Source organism: Parasteatoda tepidariorum, chromosome 5 (assembly GCF_982258835.1).
Source record: "Parasteatoda tepidariorum strain Cologne lab strain chromosome 5, Ptep-v5.0, whole genome shotgun sequence".
Taxonomy (NCBI): domain Eukaryota; kingdom Metazoa; phylum Arthropoda; class Arachnida; order Araneae; family Theridiidae; genus Parasteatoda; species Parasteatoda tepidariorum.
The window spans coordinates 72850413-72876347 of NC_141759.1; the positions used below are offsets into that span (position 1 = coordinate 72850413).

The 25935-nt window shown below is 25.7% G+C and overlaps 2 protein-coding genes across 7 annotated transcripts in view; one reads left to right on the forward strand and one right to left on the reverse strand.

The window, feature by feature from the left end:
• GluRS-m (putative glutamate--tRNA ligase, mitochondrial) lies at positions 1-23080 on the reverse strand. Of its 4 annotated transcripts, none has more exons than XM_087164207.1 (13): positions 22860-23080; positions 20596-20706; positions 19990-20037; positions 17862-18032; positions 17430-17510; positions 14854-15041; positions 13934-13988; positions 12955-13065; positions 9636-9796; positions 5307-5370; positions 3952-4075; positions 1823-1977; positions 1-515 (listed from the first exon to the last, which is right to left on the reverse strand). In XM_087164207.1, the coding sequence occupies exons 2-13, from the start codon at positions 20665-20667 to the stop codon at positions 399-401; spliced, it is 1347 nt and encodes a 448-aa protein (XP_087020333.1). In that variant the 5' UTR covers positions 20668-20706; positions 22860-23080; the 3' UTR covers positions 1-398. The 4 variants fall into 4 exon arrangements, with proteins under 4 accessions (XP_087020333.1, XP_015923484.3, XP_042900829.2 ...); XM_016067998.4 differs by having other exon boundaries at positions 22625-23025; XM_043044895.3 differs by lacking the exon at positions 22860-23080 and adding an exon at positions 21155-21687.
• Positions 23081-23100: 20 nt separating this feature from the next.
• Positions 23101-25935, forward strand: part of LOC110282549 (WD repeat-containing protein 76) — a 58126-nt gene continuing 55291 nt past the window's right edge. For all 3 annotated transcript variants that reach the window (XM_087164202.1, XM_087164205.1, XM_087164203.1), the window contains exon 1: positions 23101-23251. In XM_087164202.1, the coding sequence (XP_087020328.1) occupies positions 23229-23251 (23 nt within the window). In that variant the 5' untranslated portion in view covers positions 23101-23228. The remainder of the gene's footprint in view (positions 23252-25935) is intronic.

Sequence of the window (25935 nt, forward strand, 5' to 3'; positions counted from 1 at the left end):
TGGTGATAAAATGAAGTTTATTAAACATTAATGAATATGTACATTTTCATAACAGTACAAACATTTTATATGAAAAGCAACAAATTAATAAAATACTTATATTTCATTTTTGTCATTATTTTATATACATTTTTGAAAGTAAAAATTGGAACACATTGTTTGCCTGATAAATTGAATATAAAATTTTTTTGATTCTAATCATTGCAGCAGATGGACAACTTAGCTAAAATGAGGGACTTAATCTGCAGTATTTTGTATAAGAATTCATCAGCCATTAGTTTATATGCTTTATTTCGTGTTTATGAAATCTAACTCATCATCATAATATTAGTTATTAAAGAAAGTAGAGTAAAAAAATAAAACTTCACTTAATTAATATTTTTATACTGCTTAGATAATTATTCCAAAAATATTTTAGACTCTCTAAGTTCAATTTCTTTTATGAAAGCTGATAGTTTTTCTAAACACCCTTCTTTTCCCAGCATCGTGAGTACCTCAGATACTCCTGGTCCATCCTGAAAATAATAAGTTTTATATTTTTCAATGACACTTAGAGTAATTAAGAGTTTGAAAATATTTATTTGTATAATAAAAGTTGAGTGAAAACAGGATACATATATCTTGTTGCACCAAGAGTATTAAGTATCATGTCATATTTTTCAATGCAAATAAATAAACATTGACTAATTAGACATCTTCAATATTCAATATTTCAAAATTCAATATTTTGTAATAATAAAAAGTCTTATTTTGTGTAAAGAAATAGTTATGAGCATAATTGTCTAAATGCTATAAACCAACGTTATTATCAGCAAAAAGTATTAAACATAATTTTCAATTGTTATTCTATTGAATAACGCTTATTAATTATTTTCTATAGTATATATATATTTGGATATAAGGGTATTTTTCCTATAATTTTACGAAGTTGTCTAACTCAGAAATGAATTAACTGTATTTCATGATTTTTTTTTAAATAGTAAAAACAATGTAAACTATAGATATCTTTTCAAAATCAACTTTTGTATTTCTAAAGCAAATTTACAAGATGTTTTTTCTACACTCTTTATTATTTATAATTTGGAAAAGGTAAATTTATTATTTACCTTTATTTAAGGTAAATTAGGTGTTGAAAATATACTTATGGCTTAAGAGCCATGTGCGCAAAAGTTTTTATTATTCCAAGGGGTAATTATTTGCACATTTTGTCTTACTGGCTTGAACAGAAATAAAATCTTAAAATTTATGTCTACTAATTTGCACGAAAGACTTGTTAGTTTACAAAAGGCAGGTTTCAGCAAAACGTTTAATATGATAATACATCTTTTCAAATGAATATTAATGAAAATATATGAATGTGTCTTATATAAATCATTAACACCATTTATCTACATCAATACTTTTATTTAAGTATTAACAAAAACCATTATTTGTTAAACTTAAGAGTTTTAAAATTAACATGCCCAGCTGGACATGTAAGGGTAAAAAATGCACCTGACCTGTTAATAATAAACAGCATAATGACCCGTTAAATAATAAACAGCAATCTAGTAAGTTTATTTTAATAAAGTGAATTAATCATTAGTCGTTGATAGACTAACTAACTTATACATAAAAGGAATAGAAAACTAAAAAACATTCATATTTAAATGGAGTTTTCTAAAACGTCTGAGATGGTTGTTTTTCTATAGAAAATTTATCACACAATCAGCCGTAAGAGTTTTGCTTTAAAGGCTAAACATATAAGTTATTTTAAATGTAAAAATAATGCAAAAAAATTAAGATTTATTTTGAGCTTTTAAAATATATTTAAAAATTTTACCTTTTGTCCAGTAGTTACAACTCGTATAGTTCTCATAAGTATTGAATATTTTATTTTTAACTCGGAACTAATCTCTTTCAGTTTGGAAGACAATTTTTCTTCATTGTAATCAGAAGAAGAAATTAATGAAAGTTGGTATTGTACATCCTTTAAACCTGAAAAAAAAATTGCAAAATTTCCACACTGCATATTAAAAAGAAGAAAAAAAAAATTAACTGACAGAGTAGTTTTATAAATTTTTCTGTTATGTTCTTTATTTTGTCTGCAATTTACAACTGATTTCATTTCAAGATCTTTGATAATAAGTCAAGATTTATTTATTCATTTTCATTGGTATCAATTTATAATTATATTAAGATCAAATTATCATTCTGAGAAAAAATTATGTTCATATTAACCTAAATATTTTATAAGGTTTGTTAGTTAAAGAATAAAAAAATTGCTCTTAAGACTTTAAAAGATTCAAAGGTAAATATTAATCTTTTAATGAAGATTGTATAGAGAATATGGAAAATAAAAGAACAACACTCTCTAGAACGAGTTTAAATTTTTTCATCTGATTTTGATATTCATCGAATGATAGATTAGAAAATTCACCTTAATCATTATTTACAGAGCATTAAAAACAAAATAGTTTCATAATAGTATTACAAAAATAAAGAAAAGGAGGCAAAAGTAATTGATAATAAAACAAAAGAATCAATTATTTAAACCAGTGTTCCCCAAACTTACGACTTTCGAGTACCCTTTCTAAATTTTTCGTAAAGCTGAGTACCACTAATAAAAAAAATGAATGATTTTTTTGCTATAAAAAAATGCACAAAAGTTAAAAGTCACAACTGGCTGTTGACACCACCACTAATTATTAACTGTTAACTCTACCCCTGTGGCAGAATTTTTTTGGGCTTTCTGCGACAAACCTCTCTATCACTAATATCTTTCTGCAAGATATTTTTAATAATAACTAATATATATGTTAATAATTAAATTTAAAGTAACAGAAACATTGTATTCACAAAGAAAAGCCTATTTGGGTATAATAAAATTGTATGTATTTTTTTAAAATGAATACGTAATATTTTTTTAAAATTCTAATCATCTCGGGCGATATTGTCACATTTTGTAAGAGGAAAACACACGAATTATTTCTTTTTTTACTTGTTTGCAAACCATCACATAAAAAAATAATTAAAAATTGTAAAATCCGTGAAAGAAAAGAAAACTAAAATTAAAAAATCACGCTAAAATTAATCACTTCTTCCCCTCTGGAAGGGAAAAAAAATTTCTGCAGAAAAGAAATTTTTTGCTTTGATATTCTTTACTTTTCATTTTTCTCAAATAAGAATCGAAAAATTACGAACATTTTATTCCCCTCCGATGCACGAAAAAGGCATCTTTTAAATATAATTTTAAAGAAAAAAAATGTTACTTTCTAAAGAAAAATTCTTTCTTCAAGAACTCTGTAACGTTCTGCGACAGTGTCGCCGTGATTCTGTCACAGGGAACTTTACAAAAACTAGCCAATACGTAATCGTAAATTTTCATGGCTAGCTTAGTTTTCAAATAAAATTTTTTGAAATTTTCGTTTGTTGCAAGATATTGCATACGAACGCGTACCCCCGCTAAACTGTTCCCATACCCCTGCGGGAACGCGTACCACACTTTGGGAAACACTGATTTAGATCATGATGTTTAATGCTTTAAAAAATCGTAATTTAAAAATATACCACTAGTCTCGAAAAATATTTGTTAAAAAATTAAAATATATTTTTATAATAAAAAAAAACTATCAGTACTTGATTGTTTTAAGTGATAATTCAGATACTTTTGCTTTCATATAAGCAACTAATTGCTTTATTATTATTAACTGCTTTTTTTAAACTTATTTAATAACTAACTACTTTTTGTTTTATTTTTAAAAAAAAGTAGATTTTAAGAGAATATTCCAACCTTAATATTACAAGTTATTATTTAAGATAATATTACAAGTTGTTAATGCAAATATTAAATTGTACAAAAAAATTAAACAAAATCATAAGTTAAGTACTAGCTACTCATTTTTATGTGTAATACAATTAATTTTAAAATATTTTGAGAGATAAAAGTCCTAGAAAGAAAATTATGCTTACTACGAATAACAGAGTCTGGTATCCTTAAATTTGAGAGCAACTGCATTACATTCTCATACTTTGGGGAAATCCATAAATATTCCATATCTTTTTCAGTCATTTCTAATAAAGTAGTCATTCTATCCTAGGAAAAAAAATAAGAAATTTTTTTTCTCAGGTATTTAGAAATATGTTTATAAAATAAGAACATATGAATAAGTAACTTCATATTGTAAACTTAAAAAAAAAGTAGCTTTTAAAACTTCATGCTTTTAAAGTTTTTCTTTTACCAAATATTATGGACTTTATCTTATTATTGAGAACTAATATCTTATTATTAAGAATAAATAAGTTTTTTTTGTCATAATTTTTTTTTTAAAAATAGAGAGAGACACACATACACACAGGATTAAAGAATGTTAATTTGAAATGTGAGGATTTGGAAAAAGACTTAAATAACTCGTATTTCAAGATAAAGAACAGTTTTCAACGATCACAGACTATATTCACTCTTTGTCTTGGAAATTGAATTAAATTCTGATGTTGAATTCAAGTTTCAATTAATTACCAATTTGTTAGAATGAATAGCTGATTTTAAGTAGAAATTATGAAATTTGTAGGTTGGAAAAGTTACGTAAATATAATTGAAGTATTTTATTCTAACAAAAAACTAAACTGACTTAATCTGGAAAAAGCACATAATTTTAGAGTGTGCTCAGGCTAGATAAAATGATTGAGTACAAACTTCGTTATAATCGTGTAATTAAAAATCAAACTATTTCATAGATTAAAAAGTTGCAGATAGTTTGTGAAACAGTATGCATATTTAAATTTTAACCTTACAGTAAGCTATAAAGTTCCCCTAAATGATATTATAAATGGAAAATAAAACAAACGAAATAAATAAACACTCATCAGTGGCATTTATAATATATTAAGAAAACAATAAAATGAAATAATTCTCAGAAATGTAGTTAACCAGTTGCTTAATATCACTTGATTTAATATGTCATCACTAAAAATTAATAAGCCTCTTTTACTATTTTAATGTATAACTGGTTTCACTCAGTTACTTTTTTTACAATATATTTCTTACTTATTTTTTATGCTTTAAATTTATGGAATAATGTCGTGGAATTTTGAACAATTGTATCATAGAAAAGTATGTTATTTGTTAAAAAGTAATATTACTTCACATAGGATTAACAATTTAATGCGGTAATAAAAACACTTATATTCTTTTTACAATTTAAAAGTTAACACTTAAATAAACAATCCAGACAAAAATAGTATTATTGATAAATGAAAACAAATACTTTTTTTAAAAGAGATAATCTATTTTTGCTAATGAAGTCATGTTATAAAAATTGACTTGCCTTATAACATAAGAGTACTTTTTTCAAGTAAGAGTCAGTCAACTTATTTCTTTCTTCTTCATACCTATGAAAATAATTTTTAAACTTTTTTAATTGATGGTTAAGTTATTCATCAACATTTGGAAATCTGACACTGTAATTCTCTTTTTCTAAAAGGAAATTTTATGGTCAAATCTTCTGAATTTTAAATTTTTAAGAGAAGAGTGCAGATTAAAACCAAAAGCCACTTACACTAAGAGGCCACATCATTACATTCACTTTACAGTTTCATCAAAATAAGCTATTGCATCACCATGTTGCTTCTGAAAACTAGTATAGAATTTTAAAAAAAAGACCTGGTATGCTTTTGGCTCTTTATTTTGAATGTATAGTAACCTGAATAAGACCAAGTTGCTGATGATTTATCTCTATGTACGAGGGTAATTTCAAAAAGATAATAGGCCCTTCTGTTCTTCAGGAATTGTTACAGATTGGTGTGATATTTTACTTTATGATGCTAGCCCTCACTATCTCCAGATCTCAACCCTATTTAGCATTTGTGGAAAATAAACATCCAGACATTTAGATTTACTAAGACCTAGAAAAAAATATCCCGACTTTTTTTCCAGGTACATCAGGTAAATTTCAGCAAAAATCCAGAATATATTTTATAAATACCATGCAATTTTTCACCAGAAAACTAATTTTTATTAGCAATTTTTTTATTTGTTATGTGAAATACACTGGTGGACAAAATTAAGAGATGGAAGACTTTTTCCCAAATATCTCAAAAAATATTGAATATAAATAAATGAAATTTGGTATGGATATAGCTTATTCCATGATAATAAAGTATGCAAAACAAAAATAAAAGTGCCATTCACAGGCAAGACCTATTGCCAATAAATCCAATGTAGTCTGAACTTAAGGATAAAAGTTGACAATAAAAGTGAGGCTTGTACAGTGTGTGTTGCCTCTAGTATGGTGTATGGTCACCCCTGATAGACAGACAGCATGCACAACGAGTATGCAAGCTGTTAATAAGGAAGTTAAGGAGGACTTGTGGAAGACCTTCCCATTCTTCCACCAGAGCAATTTTTAACTCCAGAATGGTTCTGGGGGGAGGTTGGCGCATCGCAATAGCTCTCCCAAGAGCATCCCAAGCATGTTCAATAGGATTCAGGTCAGGGTATTTGGTTGGCCAATCCATTCGTTGAATATCCTCGCTTTCCAGATACTCATCAACCATGAGAGCCCTATGTGGTCGCGCATTGTCGTTCATAAAAATGAACTCAGGGCCAACAGCGTCCCTGAAAGGACGTACATAGGGCTCTAGGACCTCCTCTGGGCATTCACGGAACCATTGTTAAACACATGGAGAGGTGTGCGGGTATCTTGCATGATCCTTGCATGATCCTTGCATGAAACCATGAGTCCTCCACCAGCATAATGGTCCCTTTCGATAATGTTGCTGGGATGGTATCGGGTTCCAGGTTCCCTCCATATCAATAACCGTCCAGAATCAGGTTGTAGACTGAATCTGGACTCATCGGTGAAAAGAACATTAGCCCATTCAAGCTGTGTCCGATTCTGATGTTGTCTTTATTTTGTCCACCAGTCTATTAGATTTTGCGAGTAAAAAAAAAAAAGAAGAATTGAATTAGGATGGGAATGTCAGTTGGACTGAAATGAGAAATTTTTTTAACAAATAATTGTAATAGATGTTAGAATTACTTAACTCGAATCTCAATAATTGATTACTGTTATTGACAATTGAAAGACTACTTATTTTCCAGGTTTCATAATGTAGGAATTTTCCCGTTTTTTTTGTTGTTGTAAAAAATTGCAACTTTCCCTTACAATTCCCTGCTTTTTGGAGTTACACAATTCCAGGTTTTCCAAATTATTCCTGACCCCGGAAAGCCCTGCATCTTTTAGAGATTATGACAAGAATCAAGTATATATTAAAAGAGATGATAAAAAACAATTGAAGGAGAATTCATAAAAAAGAGGTCATTTAGTGTATATTGTTTAATTTAAATGTGTTTACATTTGCAAGTTGATATTCAGACCATAGTTTTTAAATTGTAGACCACGAATTTAGTTCAGAAAAAGACTATTACTTTTCACAATATATATATATATATATATATATATATATATATATATATATATATATATATATATATATATATATATATATATATATATATATATATATATATATATATATATGTGTGTGTGTGTGTGTGTGTGTGTATGTATATATATATATAATAAAGACAAAAAGGAAAAAAAAGAGATTAATGAAGAAAAATAATACATAATAAATTTTACTTATAGCGCATAAACTGAAAGTATATAGAACTTAGGAAATAAGTTAAAAATATAGAGGAAAGAAAGATCACTTATATTTTGACATTAACTTTCAAGACCCCATTTTCAATAAGTTAATATTTCAAAATATTTTTGAAAAACTACAAATTTATTTCCATTAAAAGATCTTAGCAAACTTAAAAGCTATAAATATATTAAAAGTTTTGGTAGAACTATTTTTAATTATAATGATATATGCAAAAATTTAGGGAAAATTAATATATTCGATTATGAACATCAATGTGAAGAAGAGAAATATTTTGAATTTGTAAAAAAACATCATAAGCAGATTATTATTGGTAATTTGAATGTTATAGAAAACTTAGAACTAAGAAATTTGATGCTAAAAGGCACAAAATTTAGACAATTAATAAATATCAATCAATAAAATTCTCAAATGCTTTCTTAATGATCTCAATAATTTTTGTTTAAAGATATCAAAAAGCTTCTCTTTACCTTTAGGTAAGCTAACAAAATGGAAATAAGCTGTTTATTACTACTTTAAAAACTTTGCTTTCAATAATAAGGAAAATTTAAATAAGAGTTACAATTCAACAAATTTTTGTAAAATTGATCAATCAATTAAGCAACTACAAAAAATATTCTAATTACCATAATAGATAAAGCTAACAATAATTATGCAATCTTCTGTAAAAAATTATGTTAAACTTTTAAATAAGGAGTTAAAAATTAGTAAAAATTTTAAGCCGAGTAATTTGAATAATAATATCATTAAAAAATTCTAGCACTATAAAAGAGTTTAAAAATTAAAATAAATTACATACAATTTACATTCTTAATATTATCAGTGCAAAATTTCATAAAATTCCTATTTAATTCAGAACAATCACTTGTGGGTCTAATGCTTACCTAACTAAACCTGGCACCATTTTCTCTATTTTAACAATATTTAAAAAAAGTTTTTCTCAGATTATCACCAATAAACAACCTATTTTAGAATTTATTAAACAAAATAAAATTAATTCTATAGTGACTTGATTTCCAGGATCTTTCCAATGGTATTCTCCTTTCTAAACTAAAAGATGTTTTTATGAGTTTTTGCTATGATTATAAAAATATCCTGAATTGCGATTCTGATTATTGACAAATTCTAATTAATTTTTGTCTTCTTAATAATTATCTTAAAATGGAAAGCATATTTTTGTTCAACTTGATGAAATATCACAGGGATCAAATTTTTCAACTCTCTTAGCTAACTTATTTTGACACTATTATGAAAAATTATACTCTTAATATTAAATTTGTTTTTAGATTTATTGATGATTTAGTTATCTTTAATTTTTAAAATTATACGATTTTGTTGAACAATATTTACCACAAGGAATTATTCTTGCTTCATAATCATGATGTTTATATTAATTTTAATGTTTTGTATTTAGGTATCAAAAAAAGAAGAAATTATTATTATACAATGAAAGAAATGATTTTAAATTTAATATAAATAAACTAATCGCATGGAATTCGTTTCTCATTTAAATACTATCTTTTATCAAAGGAATAGAATTAAAAGAATATGTAGCAATGTTTATGTATCCAAACAAAGAAATAAACTCTTCCAAAATTTGATAAAAAACAATGGGTATCGAACTTATGTTATGAAATTCTACATAAAATCATTGAGTTAATTGTATGTTATAATTATTAATAAATTTATTAAAATTTCCTTGTAACTAAATTTATATTTTTACCGCGTCCATATCCAATTTGAGCAAATTGGTAGCTAAAAATATTTAAAAATTATATGCATATACATATCTTACTTTTAGTTTTGTTCAGCAGTATTGACCAATTAAGAATCGGAAAATTTTAAAATCCCTAGCAAGATATTAACTGTAAGCCTGTATGATTTTGAAAAATAAAATTGTTCATAAGTAAAATAATACTACATAATAAATATCTATATGCCAATAAAATGTATTTAATTAAAATATTTAAGAACAAGAACATACATACCTTTGACCAAATTTGGTTTTCAAAATTCGTCTGAAATCTCTAACCAATTCAACAAAACCTTCATCGTTTGAAAGCTTCCGTGTAATATAGTTGTTATTTAATAAATCTAACTTTCTAAAATCTACAATACAGGAATTTTTATTCACTTGGTCCAAGTTGAACTGAAATGAGAAATAAGCATATATTTATACATATGTATATATCTACTTAATTAAGCCTCAAACATATACTTAAAATTGCTTTCAAAAGTTGATGGTAACTTTTTATAAATATGTCAGAAACATTAACTTTAATTGAACCTATAGTTTCAAAATGTACAGCTAAAAGTTTTTATAAACAAACCTTAATAATCCAAAGAAACATAATAGTACTATACATTAATTTAATTTTAATATGATCATTTAATGAACATCTTTTTTTGTCTAATAGGTATAAAGGTATATTATTTTAAAATTCACTCGCACTATTGCCCCATGCACAATGCTGATCACATTAACACAATCATGCCATCAATCACAAAATTGTGGAGCCTTAATCTCTGATCCTCTAGGCTGAAAATAGGCTGTTGCAGAAATGCTTTATTTTACTATACTACTCCATATAGTTGTACTTCACTTTTCTAACTCTTCTTTATTTTAATAAATATTCGTTCAAAACCACACATTTACGTTCTTTGGCAAGCTTTCTTCCCATTCCAATCATATTACAATAATATATTTTTCTTGAATAGGTAACATAAATGGCTTCCATTTAATAAAAATAGAAGTCTTGGTAGTGAAGCTAAGGTACACAAATAATAATGAATAAAATGAACCAGTGAATTTTTAACTTTCAGATTTCTATTGCTAATAAAACATTTATTTGTACTCACATAAAATGATAAATTCTATGCAGTCACTCAGAAAACACTAATAATGTAATAATTTTGTCACACATAAATCAATATTTATTTTCATTAAAAATTAATCAATTCCTTATTCTGGAAAGCTAACTAGATCACTTTGAAAATGGATTATGTTTAATATAAATTTTACATTACTATTACTACACTATACATAAATGCTCATTATATAACCCAAAATTATATTACTGAAGATTTCTAAAATCTGCAACCCTTAAACGTTTCATCCTCTAAAAGGTGAACAGATTTTTGAATATTAACTGAAGAATAAAGTTAAATATTAAAAAAAAAAAAAAAAAAAAAAAAAATGAATGCTTAAAAATTTTTAATTATTGTCAGAAAATAGTAATACAATACATTTTTACACATATAATACTTTTAACTCTTGAACAATAAACTATACAAATTTTCGAGAATTTGTTGCATATAATTTTGCATTTAAGGATTCAAAATCATTGCCATTAACAAATTTGCACATTGGCAAAAAGTTCTTAAATATATTAATAAATCAGTTTCCATGCAACAATTTCCATCAGTTTATATAATGCATGCAGATTCCATAAATCAGTTGCAGATAACAGTGGCATGTTTATTCAAATTTGGTTTTATAGTTTCATTCACAAACAATTAGTTTTCTTCTTTACTATATAAGGTAAGGTTGAAAGACAAGGAATTTATATTAAATGAAATAAAATTAAGAAGCGAGAAGATATTTAAAAAACATTTTAATAAATAAATATTATAAAGCAAAGCGTTCGATTTTTTTTATATAAACTGTTGCCACCTTCTTTTATATGAATATTACACTTTTCTACACTGTGATAAAATTAAACTTATGCAAACCTTACAACCCGATGATACAAAACATCTGAAAATAGTGTTTTAAAATGTAGAAGAATTCAAATTTCATGGTTCTATTCCAGTATTTTAAAATAAATAGTCAAAAGTAAAATCAGGGTGGCCACTCAAATCAGATTTCAAATTTCCCTGATTTTTCCAGGTTTTCCAGATAAAAATCTTAAAATTTCCAGGTTTTCGTTTCTTTTTTCTTATTAAGTGTAGGATGTGTACAAGAAAAGTGTCTATATTATAAAATATTTTATTCAAAATGTTATTTTGACAATTTGGCAAGATTTTTTATTTATTTTTCAAATGTTTTGGTACAAAATATTGACCAACAAAAGAGTAAAATTAAATATTAATATATAGTTGGTTCTTAAAAAAACCATTTTTAAAAAATATGTTATAAAAGGTTAAAATGAAATAGAAAAAATTAGCATTAATGCAACAATTGTAACGATTTATCGACAAACATTGCTGTCAGCGATGGTAAAAAAATGTGTGATTGGTTGGCTTGCTGAGAAAAAATAATTCACAGATTTCCTTGAATGGGAGTAGAAAAAATTTCAGAAAAAGAGTGCAATATAAAATCTATTATCAAATTATAACCAACTAATTTTTGGAGAATTTTATAAAGTTAAAAATACAAAAACATTTTGTCAAAATAGAAAAAAAAATTACCATTAAAGCATCGGAACAAACTTGAGCCATAAATGGATTCAGCCCAAAGACAGCATTTAAAAATAGAAGCTAATATCCTAAATCTTTTTCCACCTACACCAGAATCTTTCCTAAATTGCACAGTCCCATAGCGGTCAAAGGTTTCTGCATTCGTTTAGCAACAGTAGGAGAATTTTATGTGACATTCTAGTTTAACAGCTGTAATGGAGCAAATTTTGATGCAAGCAATGTATAGCTAAATTGATGATATTTCAACTGTTTGGCGATACATTTCCGTTAAAAAAAGTGGATATAATGGATGAAATAATTTAAATTAAGAAAATTAGTAAATAATTTAAAAAAGTGAAATTAAAAAAATTATCAAAGAAAAAATTTCCATCTTTTCTTTAAAATTCCCTGATTTTTCCAGGTTTTTATCCAAATTTCCCTGATATTTCCAGGTTTTGTCCAGTATAAAAAAATTCCCTGATAATTCCAGGTTTTCCAGGTGGGTGGCCACCCTGAAAATACATGTTTATTATTTTTTTCAAAAAATAAATTTTTAAAAATGAAACTGTTGTCACAATAAGCAAATTATTATCATTTTATATGGTTTAAAATATGATTAATATACAGAATATTAATCATATTAATAGAATTTAATATTTGTAAAACTCCTTTGTAAAAGTGTAATATTAAATATTTAGCCATAATTTTTAATCTTTGTAAAACTGTTTAATATCATGAAAAAATACAGAATTAAGAAAAACACATATTAAGAGCTTTATAACTAAATGTTAAAATATATTAAACAAAAATCATTACTAAAATTGATCATTTTTAATAGTTAGAATTGTAACTTTCAAAAAGATTTCAAGTGAAGAATTTTCGTTGAATATTAAAATAAAATTTACTAACTTTAGAACATAGTGTTTCAAGATCATAAGCAATGCATCCTTCTTGTTTACCAAATCCGCCACCAGCAATGGCAAGGAAATTCAATAAAGCTTCAGGAAAATATCCTTTATTCTAAAAGTTAATTAAAACTTTAAACTAAAGCTAATTTGTTCACAGTTAAAACTTAGAAAAATACTAAACTAAATTTTGATTTATTTCAAAATATTGATTGATTTTAAAAGACATAGTTTTATTTTATCAAACTATTTTGTCATTTTTTATTAGGCATAAAATAATTCTTAGCAATAGAATTGCTAAATAATTTTACTTGACTATAATTATTTTTTAGGTTCTTCATTGTAAGTGGTTATTCATTAGTTCTCCATTGTTCGTTTATTTTTTTAAATATTTGATTTTAATAATTTTCTTCTTCACTTTTCATTAATATTAGATTATTTTCCTTAATTTTCTCTCTTTTCTTTTTATCCTTTTTGTCTTTATTGTGCTATATATATATATATATATATATATATATATATATATATATATATATATATATATATATATATATATATATATATATATACATTACTCATTCAGTTTTTGCTAAGCAAGATTTTTTAGACAAAAAATATTTTTAACAAAACACAGCATCTTGAATAAAAAAATGTTTTAAAATGTTAAGATGGAAGTAGCGTAGGGAGTGATGGTACAAAAGTTGGAACTTGCTACACTGGCCAAATTGCTCATACAAATCTCAACCAATTGGCAATGTTTTTGTTTTTGTTCTTTTTTTTTTAAAACAGATATTTGATATGATTTATATTTGACTGTTTCATCAGCAAGGTAATATATACAGCTTAAAAATTGTACAAATATATAGCTCAAATCATAAATACTTAATTTGATTGACGTAAAAATATTAAACAAAAGTGATAAAAATTACAAAATAAATAATTAAATAAAAATTAAGAATCCAGCAAAAAAGTTTTACATTTACCTTAAAATAATCTATTCCAATTGCTTCTTGCCTTTTAGAGAGTTTAGTTCGATCACTGCAAAATATTTATAACTTTTTATTGAAATAATAAATTAAAAAATACATTGGAATGAGAAAACAAGACACAACCTGAAAAAAGGTTTTCGTATAATACAAAAAAGAAATGTATTAAGCACATTAGCATAAGGTAGATTAATATTGGAAGATGAATAATAAGTTTCAATGCAAAATTACATTTCTTGAAAAATTTGCAAAAAATGTTACTTTCTTTTTAAATATTTGTTTTACTAATTTGATGACTGTTATTGGAATAGAATAACTGTTCTCAGTAAGTAGCATAGTTTCAGTCAGAGCTGAAATGTATCTATAGAATAATTACATAAATTGAAACAGTTATGGTGACTATTAGCTATAACTTTTTTTTTAATAGAAAAAAAGAAACTTTTTGTTTTACGTTAAAACATCTATATGAAATAAAAGATCACAAGAACAAATAAGAGGTCAGACTCTTTTTAAAATAAGAAAGAGAGAAAATAAGATTAAATTACAAAAATTTAATATTTAGATACATTATATTTAACTTAAATGAAAAAATATTTTGTAAGGGAATTTAACATTTTTCTTCTTCTTACAAGTTATATTTTGTTTAATTTATGACTATCTATAACTTCAAAATTAAGAGATATATGGCATTCAAATTACTTCTAACTTTGCACCCAATATAGAAGACCTTAATTTCTGAGCCCAATGCATGAATAAACTTCCCCGTTAATGCATTTACAATGCTTAATATCTCAAATACTATTAATTTCAGAGATCTGTGTACATTAAATTATCAAGGTCCAACCCCTATAGAATTTGTGAGAAATCTTTTATTAGATTAACCCTATTCTAATACAACATTTGTCAAATAAATATACCTGTTTGTCAACAAAGGAAGATGAGCATATTTTGGTGGAGTCCATCCAAAGGCATTATAAAGCATGATGTGTTTTGGAGTAGAAATCAGCCATTCAGTTCCACGCAAAACATGGCTTACATGCATTAAATGGTCATCAACAACGCATGCAAAATGGTAAGTAGGAAAACCATCACTTTTTAATATAACCTGCAATAATATAAAAATTCAACTCAATACAGCACATAGTAAAATTTAAGAGCATTATAAATTTAAAAAAATAAATACTTAGTAAATAATATAATTTACTAAGTTCAGTAAACAAATTTTTCTTAAATAAATAAAAAGTATAGAATCCTTGCTTTATTATAGCAACCTTTATAAAGGTTGATAAAAATATATGCTATAAATCAAAAAGAGTCATATTTTTTTATTATAACCAATTTTTATAGTATTTGATATAAAACTTCACTTTGATAACTAGGGCAGTTTGCTGCATTAACTGTGAAGATATTAGTGATATTCTAATTGCAAAATCTTCAGATAAGAGCTTTTTTAGGACATATTTAATAACTAAATTTTTATGAGCCAATGTTATAATAATAGAACATGGATTTTGAATTTAACCAACAATTAAAGTCCAAATAATATTTTTTACATACATAAATCTTGCATTATGAAATATTTTTTTCTCTAAGTTTGATTTCGTTTTCATAATTATCTAATTTTTTAAGAATTTTGATATATTGTGCTAATTTTTACCCAGCTTGTAATATAATTTACCAATAAACCATTTTTATAGAATATCTTTATATTTTTCACATAATTTCTATAAATATACGTTACTTAAAGAAAACAAATATTTATTTTTTTGAAAAATTTTAAATAGATAAAACTTTGGTGAAAAAAACGCGCTAAAAAGCAGTAGAAATTTAAAAAAAGAATAAATGCAGCAATAAAGGAAACAAATGAAATAAAAATATGACCACCGAAGCCGACGTCTTCAGGGGATACCGGCCCCGGTAGCCATAAAACAAAACCTTTTCTCTTGAGGGAGAAGCAAATGCCTAAAGTAACTCTCTCAGTACCCAGAAGGTTTTGTATAGAAGTCCAAGTTTTTATTTTCTGATGATTTTGTTTGAGTTTCTTTTCTAAATTGGTTCCTTGTATTTCATGTTTTTTCCTGGACTTCTATACAAAACCTTTGGGGTACTGAGAGAGTTACTTTAAGCATTTGCTTCTCCCTCAATAGAAAAGGTTTTGTTTTATGGCTACTGGGTTCGGTAACCCCTGAAGACGTCGGCTTCGGGGGTATTATTTTTGTTTCCTTTATTGCTGCATATATATATGCGTCTTATAATCTATATAAGACAATTACAATATTTGCAAACCTTTAATTGTCTGTTAGGCACTAAACTTGAAATTTTATTTAAAGGTAAACATTAGTTCAAAATTAATTGTTCCCTTTTTGGAATATTGTAATTTTAAGAGTTCTATGCTCTATTTTTAGAATTTTTGTGATTCATTCTGTTGCCTGCCTTTCATCAAATTGCAATTACGTCACTCATTAAGAAAAAATAATGCGTTGAAAAATAAAAAAAGGGGGATGAAGTGTTGAACTTATGTTGAATTTGCAAGTGGCTAATAACAGAGAAATACAGGCAGAGGTATCTCTATACTTAGAAATTCATTAGGTATGCATTCATTTATTACCAATATTTTTCTCTTTTGTTAAAATTTCAACCAATGAAAAAGAAATTCTTCCTGATAAAGCAATGGCTTTCAGGAGGGGGTAACACTTTTTCTTGTGTTTTTCGACAATGATAGAGCTGAAATTCAAGATCAATAGGGTTTATCAATGTGTTCCCAACAATTGTAATAAATAGTTTTCTGCTATTATTAGTTCTTCTTTCCTGATTCTTGTGATTTATATTAGTTCCAAGACACTTTTGTTGCTACTGAATGAATTAAAGAATAATGGTAATTTTTTTCTTCTTCGTCTCATCTACAAGTTTTTCTTGCTTTCGAATCCCATCGATGGCTGGATGATACAAATTCTGTATTTTTCAAACTACTCCTGGAGAATATTTTGTTAATTTAAGATCATTTTAAGTTTAATTAAAAGTGCTGATTATTAATACATAATTAAAATTGATTATGTACAATTTTCTGGCCTTCTTATGGGATACCATTCTAAATTCTGGCTAAAGGTCTGTACTGGAATGTAATTAAAGCAATTGTAAAAATTGTAGGAGAATTGTAAGTAAAAATTGCTCCTACCAAACGCCAATGTTCAAAACGCACTTAAAATTCCCCCTCTCAATTTCTTTATTTTATTGTCTTTAGATATTCTTTAATTGAGAACTTATCAAATTTCTCAATATTTGGATGATTTTTTCTTAATTCGGCATTTCAATGTGGAATCTCTCTTTACACCCTGCATTTTTAGAGTTTTTAATATCTTGCTTTTTTTATTAAACATAGCAGCATGCGAAGAAATTTTTATACATTTAATGTAATACAATTTTTGAGAAATACATAAAATCTCCTATATTTCCTAAGTAAACAAAAAAGAAAAGAAATTTATGAATCACTTACAAAGTCTCCTTCATTTTCAGAAACACTATGGGTATGGGTACCAAATATAATGTCATTATGAGATACTGGTTCCTCGGGAATCTGAAAAATTTAACAAAAGATAAAATAATGAAATAATAAGCTAACCAAAAGAAAAAGAATTAATAGAATATAAAAGGGTTAGGATAATCTAACGATAATTAATTGTATTATACTATGATTAAAAATTTCTTTAAAAAATTGGAAATTTTTTTATTATTATTTAAAAAAAATTTCGGTTTTAAAAAACACAATAAGATTATAACAAAAAGGCAAAATATTTGTTTTATTTAAAATAAAATTACTTGCAAATGTCTACAAATTATTAAAATTGTTGCTAATTAACAGACACAGTATATAATACAAATAATGAACTAATTGTTAAAAGTAAAGATATATAAGACGTAATCTTACTTTGAATCGAATTGTGTATGGAATTCCTTCATTTAACAGTGTTTGAATTTCAGACTCTTTTAAGTGTCTACACTTATTATCATATCCTCGGCTTTCATTTCTTTGTAATGCATCTTTTTTCATAATATTCAGTCTTGTTTCTGAACAAAAACATCTATATGCTGCATTTGACTAAAATTACATTAATTCAATAAGAATAAAGTCAGCCTAATTATAAGAACAATACAAAAAAACATTAGATTAAAAAAATGACCTCTTATTATTTTTATAACACTGCCCTTTTAATATTTAAAAATAAAGTATTAAACATTCAAAAACTTTTATTAATGAGTGTATGAGAGTTGCTACAATCAGGTTTGGCATTTTGTCAGGATGAAACCCATTTCTTTCATGACACAGAAAGAGACTGTAAGAAACCTATTTCTTTCATGACACTGAAAGAAACCTATTTCTTCCATGATACTGAAAGAGATTGGAAGAACCTATTTCTTCCATGAGACTGAAAGAAACCTATTTCTTCCATGACACAGAAAGAGACTGGAAGAAACCTATTTCTTCCATGACTCTGAAAGAGATTGGAAGAACCTATTTCTTCCATGACACTGAAAGAGACGGGGGAAGAAACCAGAAGAAACTGGACAAAATGAAAGCAATTAAATATAATTGATACAATTACATAGCAATCAATGTTATAAAAACAGCTTGAATTAAAAAATGTTCTATTTATTACAATTTCAGAATGTTAAAAGTTTATCATAATTTAAAAAAAAAAAAAAAATAACGATTTACCTATTATCTATTTTATTTTTATGTAGTATTTTACAAACTTCATATAATATTATTTAAGAGTTAGTTTGAGTATTCATATTTTTTTTACAGTATTTGATAATAAAAACTAGAATGCTATTAGTAATCATAAATTTAATAAGTAATTTGTAGTAGTGTATATGTTTTGAATGTGATTTGTCAATTTAGTAACACCAATAAAAATTGATTATGATTGTATTGTATTTTTTTATGTGATTATAAAATTAGGTTTTACTTTACTCATGTATGTAAATTATTTTTCCTGCCAATTGTTTCATTTTCGTTTTCACTTCATTAAAAATTATATAATTAATAGTTTAGAAACTAATATCATTATTTAAACTAGATTACAATTATAAATTATTTAACAAATTATTTTAATATTTAAAACTGCTGTTTGAAAAAGATCTTCTATTTATTCCACTTGAGTTGGCAGTAACCAATTTCTCACAGAGTGTTTTGAGGGATGAAAATTCAATCATACACAGAAAAAACACAAGTCAACATTTTTACTTCAATATTTGAATTTTTGATTGCATTTTTTATTTATTATGGGGCCTCAGGCCACAGACAGTGTTTGGTTTAACCACTGGCTACAGTGCAGACAGTGTGTCCCCTGATGAAGTACTGTTTTTGCTAACATATATATCTTTAGAATTTTGTTTTTGCTCCTTTTTGGTTACCAACTTTTTATTAAAATTGTTTACCTAAATTTGGTTTTAGCTGCTTTACCATTTTGGCTTATTATTTTAAAGCTTTTTTTTTCGCAAAATTTGCTTAAATCAATTCCATACTTTGATCGGAATCACCAGAGAAGTTACAATTACCAGTGTCCACTGGAAAAAATTTGTGTATGTGTAAGACAGAGCAAGGTATAATTTTTCAGTGAGATTACTAATTTATTTATTCCTTGCAATTATAAAAATAATTGAGAATGTAATGAAAAATATAAATTTATCTTATAATTAAAAGGAAAAAAGCAGAGCAAATTATACATAATTTATGCATATGCTTAAAAATATAATTAAAATTAATTTTATAACACAAAAAATTATATTCAGATAATAATTTTATTCTAATTAGGTGCTTTATTTTTGAATTTATATTTGTTTTTGCTTTGTTTGAACTTTCCTTGCCTTTTCAATTCCGTTAGTCTTATGTAATTAATACTAAAAAAAACTTTAGTTTGTGAAGTTTCAAATTGATTGAAAAAAAAATCTTTATAATTTTTTTTAAATAAGTATTTATTGTTATAAAATCAATTGAAAACATGAAATAAAAATCAGTGCAAAATAGAAAAGAAACAAAGTAAAAATATCACCTTCAACAAGTCTTCAATTTTTTCCTTGTATATTCTCAACCTTTCAGACTACACAAAATGGAAAATATAATAAATGTATTGAAATTAAAAAGCTTTCTTATATCACATTTTTAAACATACTGAATTCACAGAGAAAATATATTTAAAAATACAGACATTTAGGATTTTTATCTCATGTGTTGATTTTAAAATTAAATAACAATATAGCTATTATAATATATATTTTTTTTTAATAAACTGATTTTTTTTAATTTATTTTTTTAATAATATAAAACCAGGCCTTTATATTATTAACCTTTGAAAATATAAAACTAGGATTAACATTTAAAATTTATATTTCTAAAAGGAAAAGAATATATGCTCATTTAGTTAGCATGTAAAAAGGTAACCAATTCAGCTATTAAAATGGCAACTTAATGGAAGAAAATACATGAATACGATTACAAATTAATCTTTTGTTTATTTCTTCAAAAATCCTTTATAGATACAGTTCATAAAAAAATATGAAATGATGATAGCTAAAGTCAGTACACTCTTCCCAGATTATTGTAAGCTTTTGAACCCATAATAATGGTAATTAGAATTAATATAAACACATTCACATACCTGTACATATGGTCCATATGATCCACCTTTAGAGGGGCTCTCATCTGGAATAAGGCCAGTCCATTTAAGCATTTCATTTAAATTTTCAACTGAACCTGGTTTTATTCTTTTCTGAAAAAGTAATTTTAGTTGAAGTTAACTAACTACTAGTCACAGTGTTTTCACTACAGAAAAAAAAATGAGAGAGAATTTCTCACCCTTTCTCAAAAACAGGGTGAGATCTCAAAAAGTTAAGTGAGATTTTTAAAAATTAAAAAAACGCGAATAGACTTGGAAAACAATATTTCTTTAATTATAATACATTTTTAACATCTTCTAATTTTTAAAGCATTGAATATTTTTGTTGCATCATGATATGGAAAACGTTCTATATCTACTTTTTCATCAGCTTTTCCCATTAGGTTGCTCAAATGTTTATCAGTCATCTGTATACGATATTTTGTCTTATTTCGGTTTTGAGTGCTAAATGACCTTGCAACAGATGCTGAACAATTCGGAATCACTAAGTAAATTTGTAACATTGAAAAAAATTTAAACGTCTTACATGAAGAAATCTTACCTTCGGTGAACATGTGGTTGCAGAAAAATGTGTTCCGTCATTCAGGGGGGAGGGGGCATAGTGTTCTGCTGTTCGCACCGGTTCTGAACAACACTGGTAAACAGGGAAGCTAGATAACAGGGATCGATGTTGAAAATAATGAAAGATCAAGGAAGAAAAGTGAAACTGATTTTATTCAAAATGGCAGAAGACGATTTTTTTTCCAAAATTCGCGCATTTTGAAATTGATTAATAGAGTGCGCAATCTTCTCGCTTTAATAATTTTTTAATGAGAGGAAAAAAAAAATAAGCGAGATTCTCGCGTTGTAGTGAAAATACTGAGTCATCATTTAAGAATGAAACCAATTTAAAGATTTTCTACATTCAGTAAAATAAAATTATAGACATTTGTAGAATAATACCAAAACAATTTAATCGACTTAATATCTTAATTATTTTCAGAGTAACAAGTTTTGAATGGGATAAAAAATATAATTAATTTCTTAGCAGTAAATAAAATCTCATATTACTACAAAGTTAGTTGTTAGATAGCCTATACTAATAAGCATACAATTATAAGCTTTCACAGAATCATACCAAAATTTAAATAACTGAAATATACCTTAATTATTTGCTCAGGAACACATTTTTAATGATAAAATTATTTTTTTTTCTTTAGTAGTATATAAAATCTCGTATTACTACAGAATTCGCTGCTTGTAATGCCATTCTAAAATCAAGTTTACACCTGGTAGGTGTTTTTTTTTCAGACAGTTAAACCAATAAGTTTAGTTTTGGTCAAAATGGAAAAAAATACTGGAATAAATATATTTCAGAATAAGTATATACCATTAGCTATATTTTTTTGTTAGGATTTTTAGACCATTAAAATTCAAACAATAATAAATGTATTGACGCAATAATTGATTATTATCTTTTCAGGTGAGAGATAGATTTAATAATAGATAAGATAGATTTTAGGCAGAGGGAAGGAGTTATCAGAGCTGAGAGGTTGTAGAAAGTACTTCCCAATGGTTATCTGAGATAGTTAACAATACAATTTTATGCTTTTCACACATTCCTTCTATAATTACCAAATGTAAACAAATATTCTCAAGAAATTTGGCAGAAAAAATATTGGTACTTTTTGTTTAACTCAGTGCAAGGAAATTCAAAGATTTGTTTTAAAATTTTTTGGTACTTTTTCAGTTTGCAGCGAAAGTTAATCCAGTTATTATTATTTTTTTTCATAGATAAGATTTGTAACAAATATAAGTATTCTGAAAAAGTTTTAAGATGCTTTTTGTCATGATCGCTATGCCATACTATTATAAAAATTTTTTTTAGACAGAAATGGCATTTTGCAATATAGTAAATGTCAATGATAAGCGGCAGGCAATGAAAAAAAAAAAAATTACTGAATCACTCTGAAATGGAAGCAATATATAAAAATTCATATCACTACATATTTTAAATAAGTCTACAATGTACTTGATCAGTATCCTCAATTCTCAAAATGAATTTTCCTTTCATTTTTTTAGCAAATAAATAATTGAAGAAAGCAGTTCTAAGTCCTCCCAAATGCAAGCAACCAGTAGGGCTAGGTGCAAATCTAACGCGTACATTAGACGAGAGAGAACTACAATGCCTGTAAGCATATAATAAATAGCGAATTGAAACCATATTAAATAAGAACAGATATTTTAATATAAAAGTTTCGATTTACTCGTTTGTTTTTAAATTGCGATAGATACACCTTTTTCACGCTTATAACCTTTTATCTATTGAGATTTCTTTGATTGTCATTTCTAAAGATTTAATACTACGCTTTGTCTAACTTCTGCAAACTATATCACACATGCATATTTGGAAATACGAACGAGAACTTGATCAGCGAGTTTTTCGTGGGACAAATATTTCACCAATCAGAGCTTCATTCGCCTCCGTGAAGTTTTCGGGTACAGTGAGAACTGTAGTCTGATCTGAAACCATTTCATTAGCAAAAAGCTATAAGCTAATAAGTATATATTACAAGCAGTACTCAATATTTACACATCAACAACTCGGTGACAAACAAAACTTATTTTAAACTAAAATGGAAATAGAATTGTCTAATAAGTAAAACCTTTTAATATTATTTTTTTAATTATATAAATTTTTTCTAACTTTAAAAGCTGCAGCAAATTTTAGTAAACATTTCTTCTAAACTGTTAATAAGCTGGATATTTTTGAGTTGCTAACCTTTTCACAACTTTTTCATTTGACTGACGCATTTTTATTGTATTTTATGGGTTACTTCGTTCTTGACATATTGTAAATTTAATAAAATGGAAACGGCAGAATAATTCTTTTTTGTTTTAATTTAATCTTATATCGCTTGGTCTAGCTCTAATATTTCATATCATTTGCTTCCCTACGCATAATCTGATTGACATAAGACAGAAATTTTGGTGTAGGCTTCATATTTAAGTTTATTTCAGGGTTTTTATGAATTGCAAAGCTAGACTGAGTTTTTATGGACATACAAGCTGATTAATAAAACTGCGTTAATTTTTTTTTTCTAATATTATTTGGAAGATATGTCTGGCTACTCATTTATTATAGCTCCTAACTTTATTTCTATCAAATTTCTTTACATAGAATGGGTTTTAATCTGTTGTGTTGTTGCTTATCCTCTTGGTTTAGGCTCCTAGATCAAGATAACAATCGCGTCGACAAGTTGTAAACAGTCATTAGCAAAATACAATACTTAATAACAAATTAAAATTTAAAACAAAATTTATTTGATATTGAATGAAGATTTTCTTTATCAGCATATTAGCACTGTCTTTCAAAAATAAAATAAACAGTTAAATAAGTTTCTTCTAGTTTTTTAGCCTAATTTGAATTTTACAATGAAATTTTGTAAAATTGTTGTAAGTGTATCAAATGATTCCGATTTCTTATGATAAATTTATGGCAATACGTAGAATTTCTTTGGTGATTATTGGGGAAAGGGAAACTATTGGACTACTCAATCTAAACAGAATTTTTTTAGAATGATAAAAAGTGGAAAATGTTTTTATTTTTTAAAGTCAGTTGTTGATAAACATGCAGTGTATTAGATAATTTGATTTTAACAATGAAACGAAAACAATATTTGTATTGTTAAAAAGAACAATTAGGACAGTAATTGAACTTTGTCAATACTACTAAATGTCAAGAACTTACTAATTTACAATTTTTTTAATGGTTACTTAGTTAAAACATCAATATTTAAACATAAGTATCTTATCATTTATTTTTCGTTCTGTCTTGATTTTATCTATTAATGTCCATCTTAGTCTTAATTAACTTAGAGATAGTAATACTTAAAGATATTATTTCACTTTTTATTCTGCAAAATATCTGTTTTTCCTTTGGGTATTCAGTGAGATTCTGGGTATTCAAATATGAAAGGCTTGTTTAAATTAGACATATTTAATCAAATCTTATTCTAAGAAAAATTCATTTTGAGGAAATTCCAATGTAACAAAAAGTTATGTTTTATAATCAAATTTATTTCAACAATAAAATAAAAGCAATGTAGTACAAATTCTGATAATGGAAAACTAAATAGTTTTAACATCCATCTTAGTCTTAATTAACTAAGAGATAGTAATACTTAAAGATATTATTTCACTTTTTATTCTGCAAAATATCTGTTTTTCCTTTGGGTATTCAGTGAGATTCTGGGTATTCAAATATGAAAAGCTTGTTTAAATTAGACATATTTAATCAAATCTTATTCTAAGAAAAATTCATTTTGAGGAAATTCCAATGTAACAAAAAGTTATGTTTTATAATCAAATTTATTTCAACAATAAAATAAAAGCAATGTAGTACAAATTCTGATAATGGAAAACTAAATAGTTTTAACATCCATCTTAGTCTTAATTAACTAAGAGATAGTAATACTTAAAGATATTATTTCACTTTTTATTCTGCAAAATATCTGTTTTTCCTTTGGGTATTCAGTGAGATTCTGGGTATTCAAATATGAAAGGCTTGTTTAAATTAGACATATTTAATCAAATCTTATTCTAAGAAAAATTCATTTTGAGGAAATTCCAATGTAACAAAAAGTTATGTTTTATAATCAAATTTATTTCAACAATAAAATAAAAGCAATGTAGTACAAATTCTGATAATGGAAAACTAAATAGTTTTAACATCCATCTTAGTCTTAATTAACTAAGAGATAGTAATACTTAAAGATATTATTTCACTTTTTATTCTGCAAAATATCTGTTTTTCCTTTGGGTATTCAGTGAGATTCTGGGTATTCAAATATGAAAGGCTTGTTTAAATTAGACATATTTAATCAAATCTTATTCTAAGAAAAATTCATTTTGAGGAAATTCCAATGTAACAAAAAGTTATGTTTTATAATCAAATTTATTTCAACAATAAAATAAAAGCAATGTAGTACAATTTCTGATAATGGAAAACTAAATAGTTTTAACATAGTTTGAAATCAGCAACAAAGCCTTTGAATGAATAAATCTTTTAAATATTATTAGTTTTATACATTTTTAAAGCTTTACAATATATTTAATTGCCAATTATAAAAAAATTTCAGACTAATCTTTGAAAGTTGAATTTTACTGAAATTTGCTTTGTAAAACCTAGTGTATTATTAGAGTAAGATACTTTTGTTATATAGTACTTTCTCTTTCAATTAATTTTATAAACAACAAAATTTTGTAGACAATAGTAGAGTGCCAATTATCTGAACACCGATTTACCAGATTGTCTTATAATCCGGATCATTCAAGGACCAT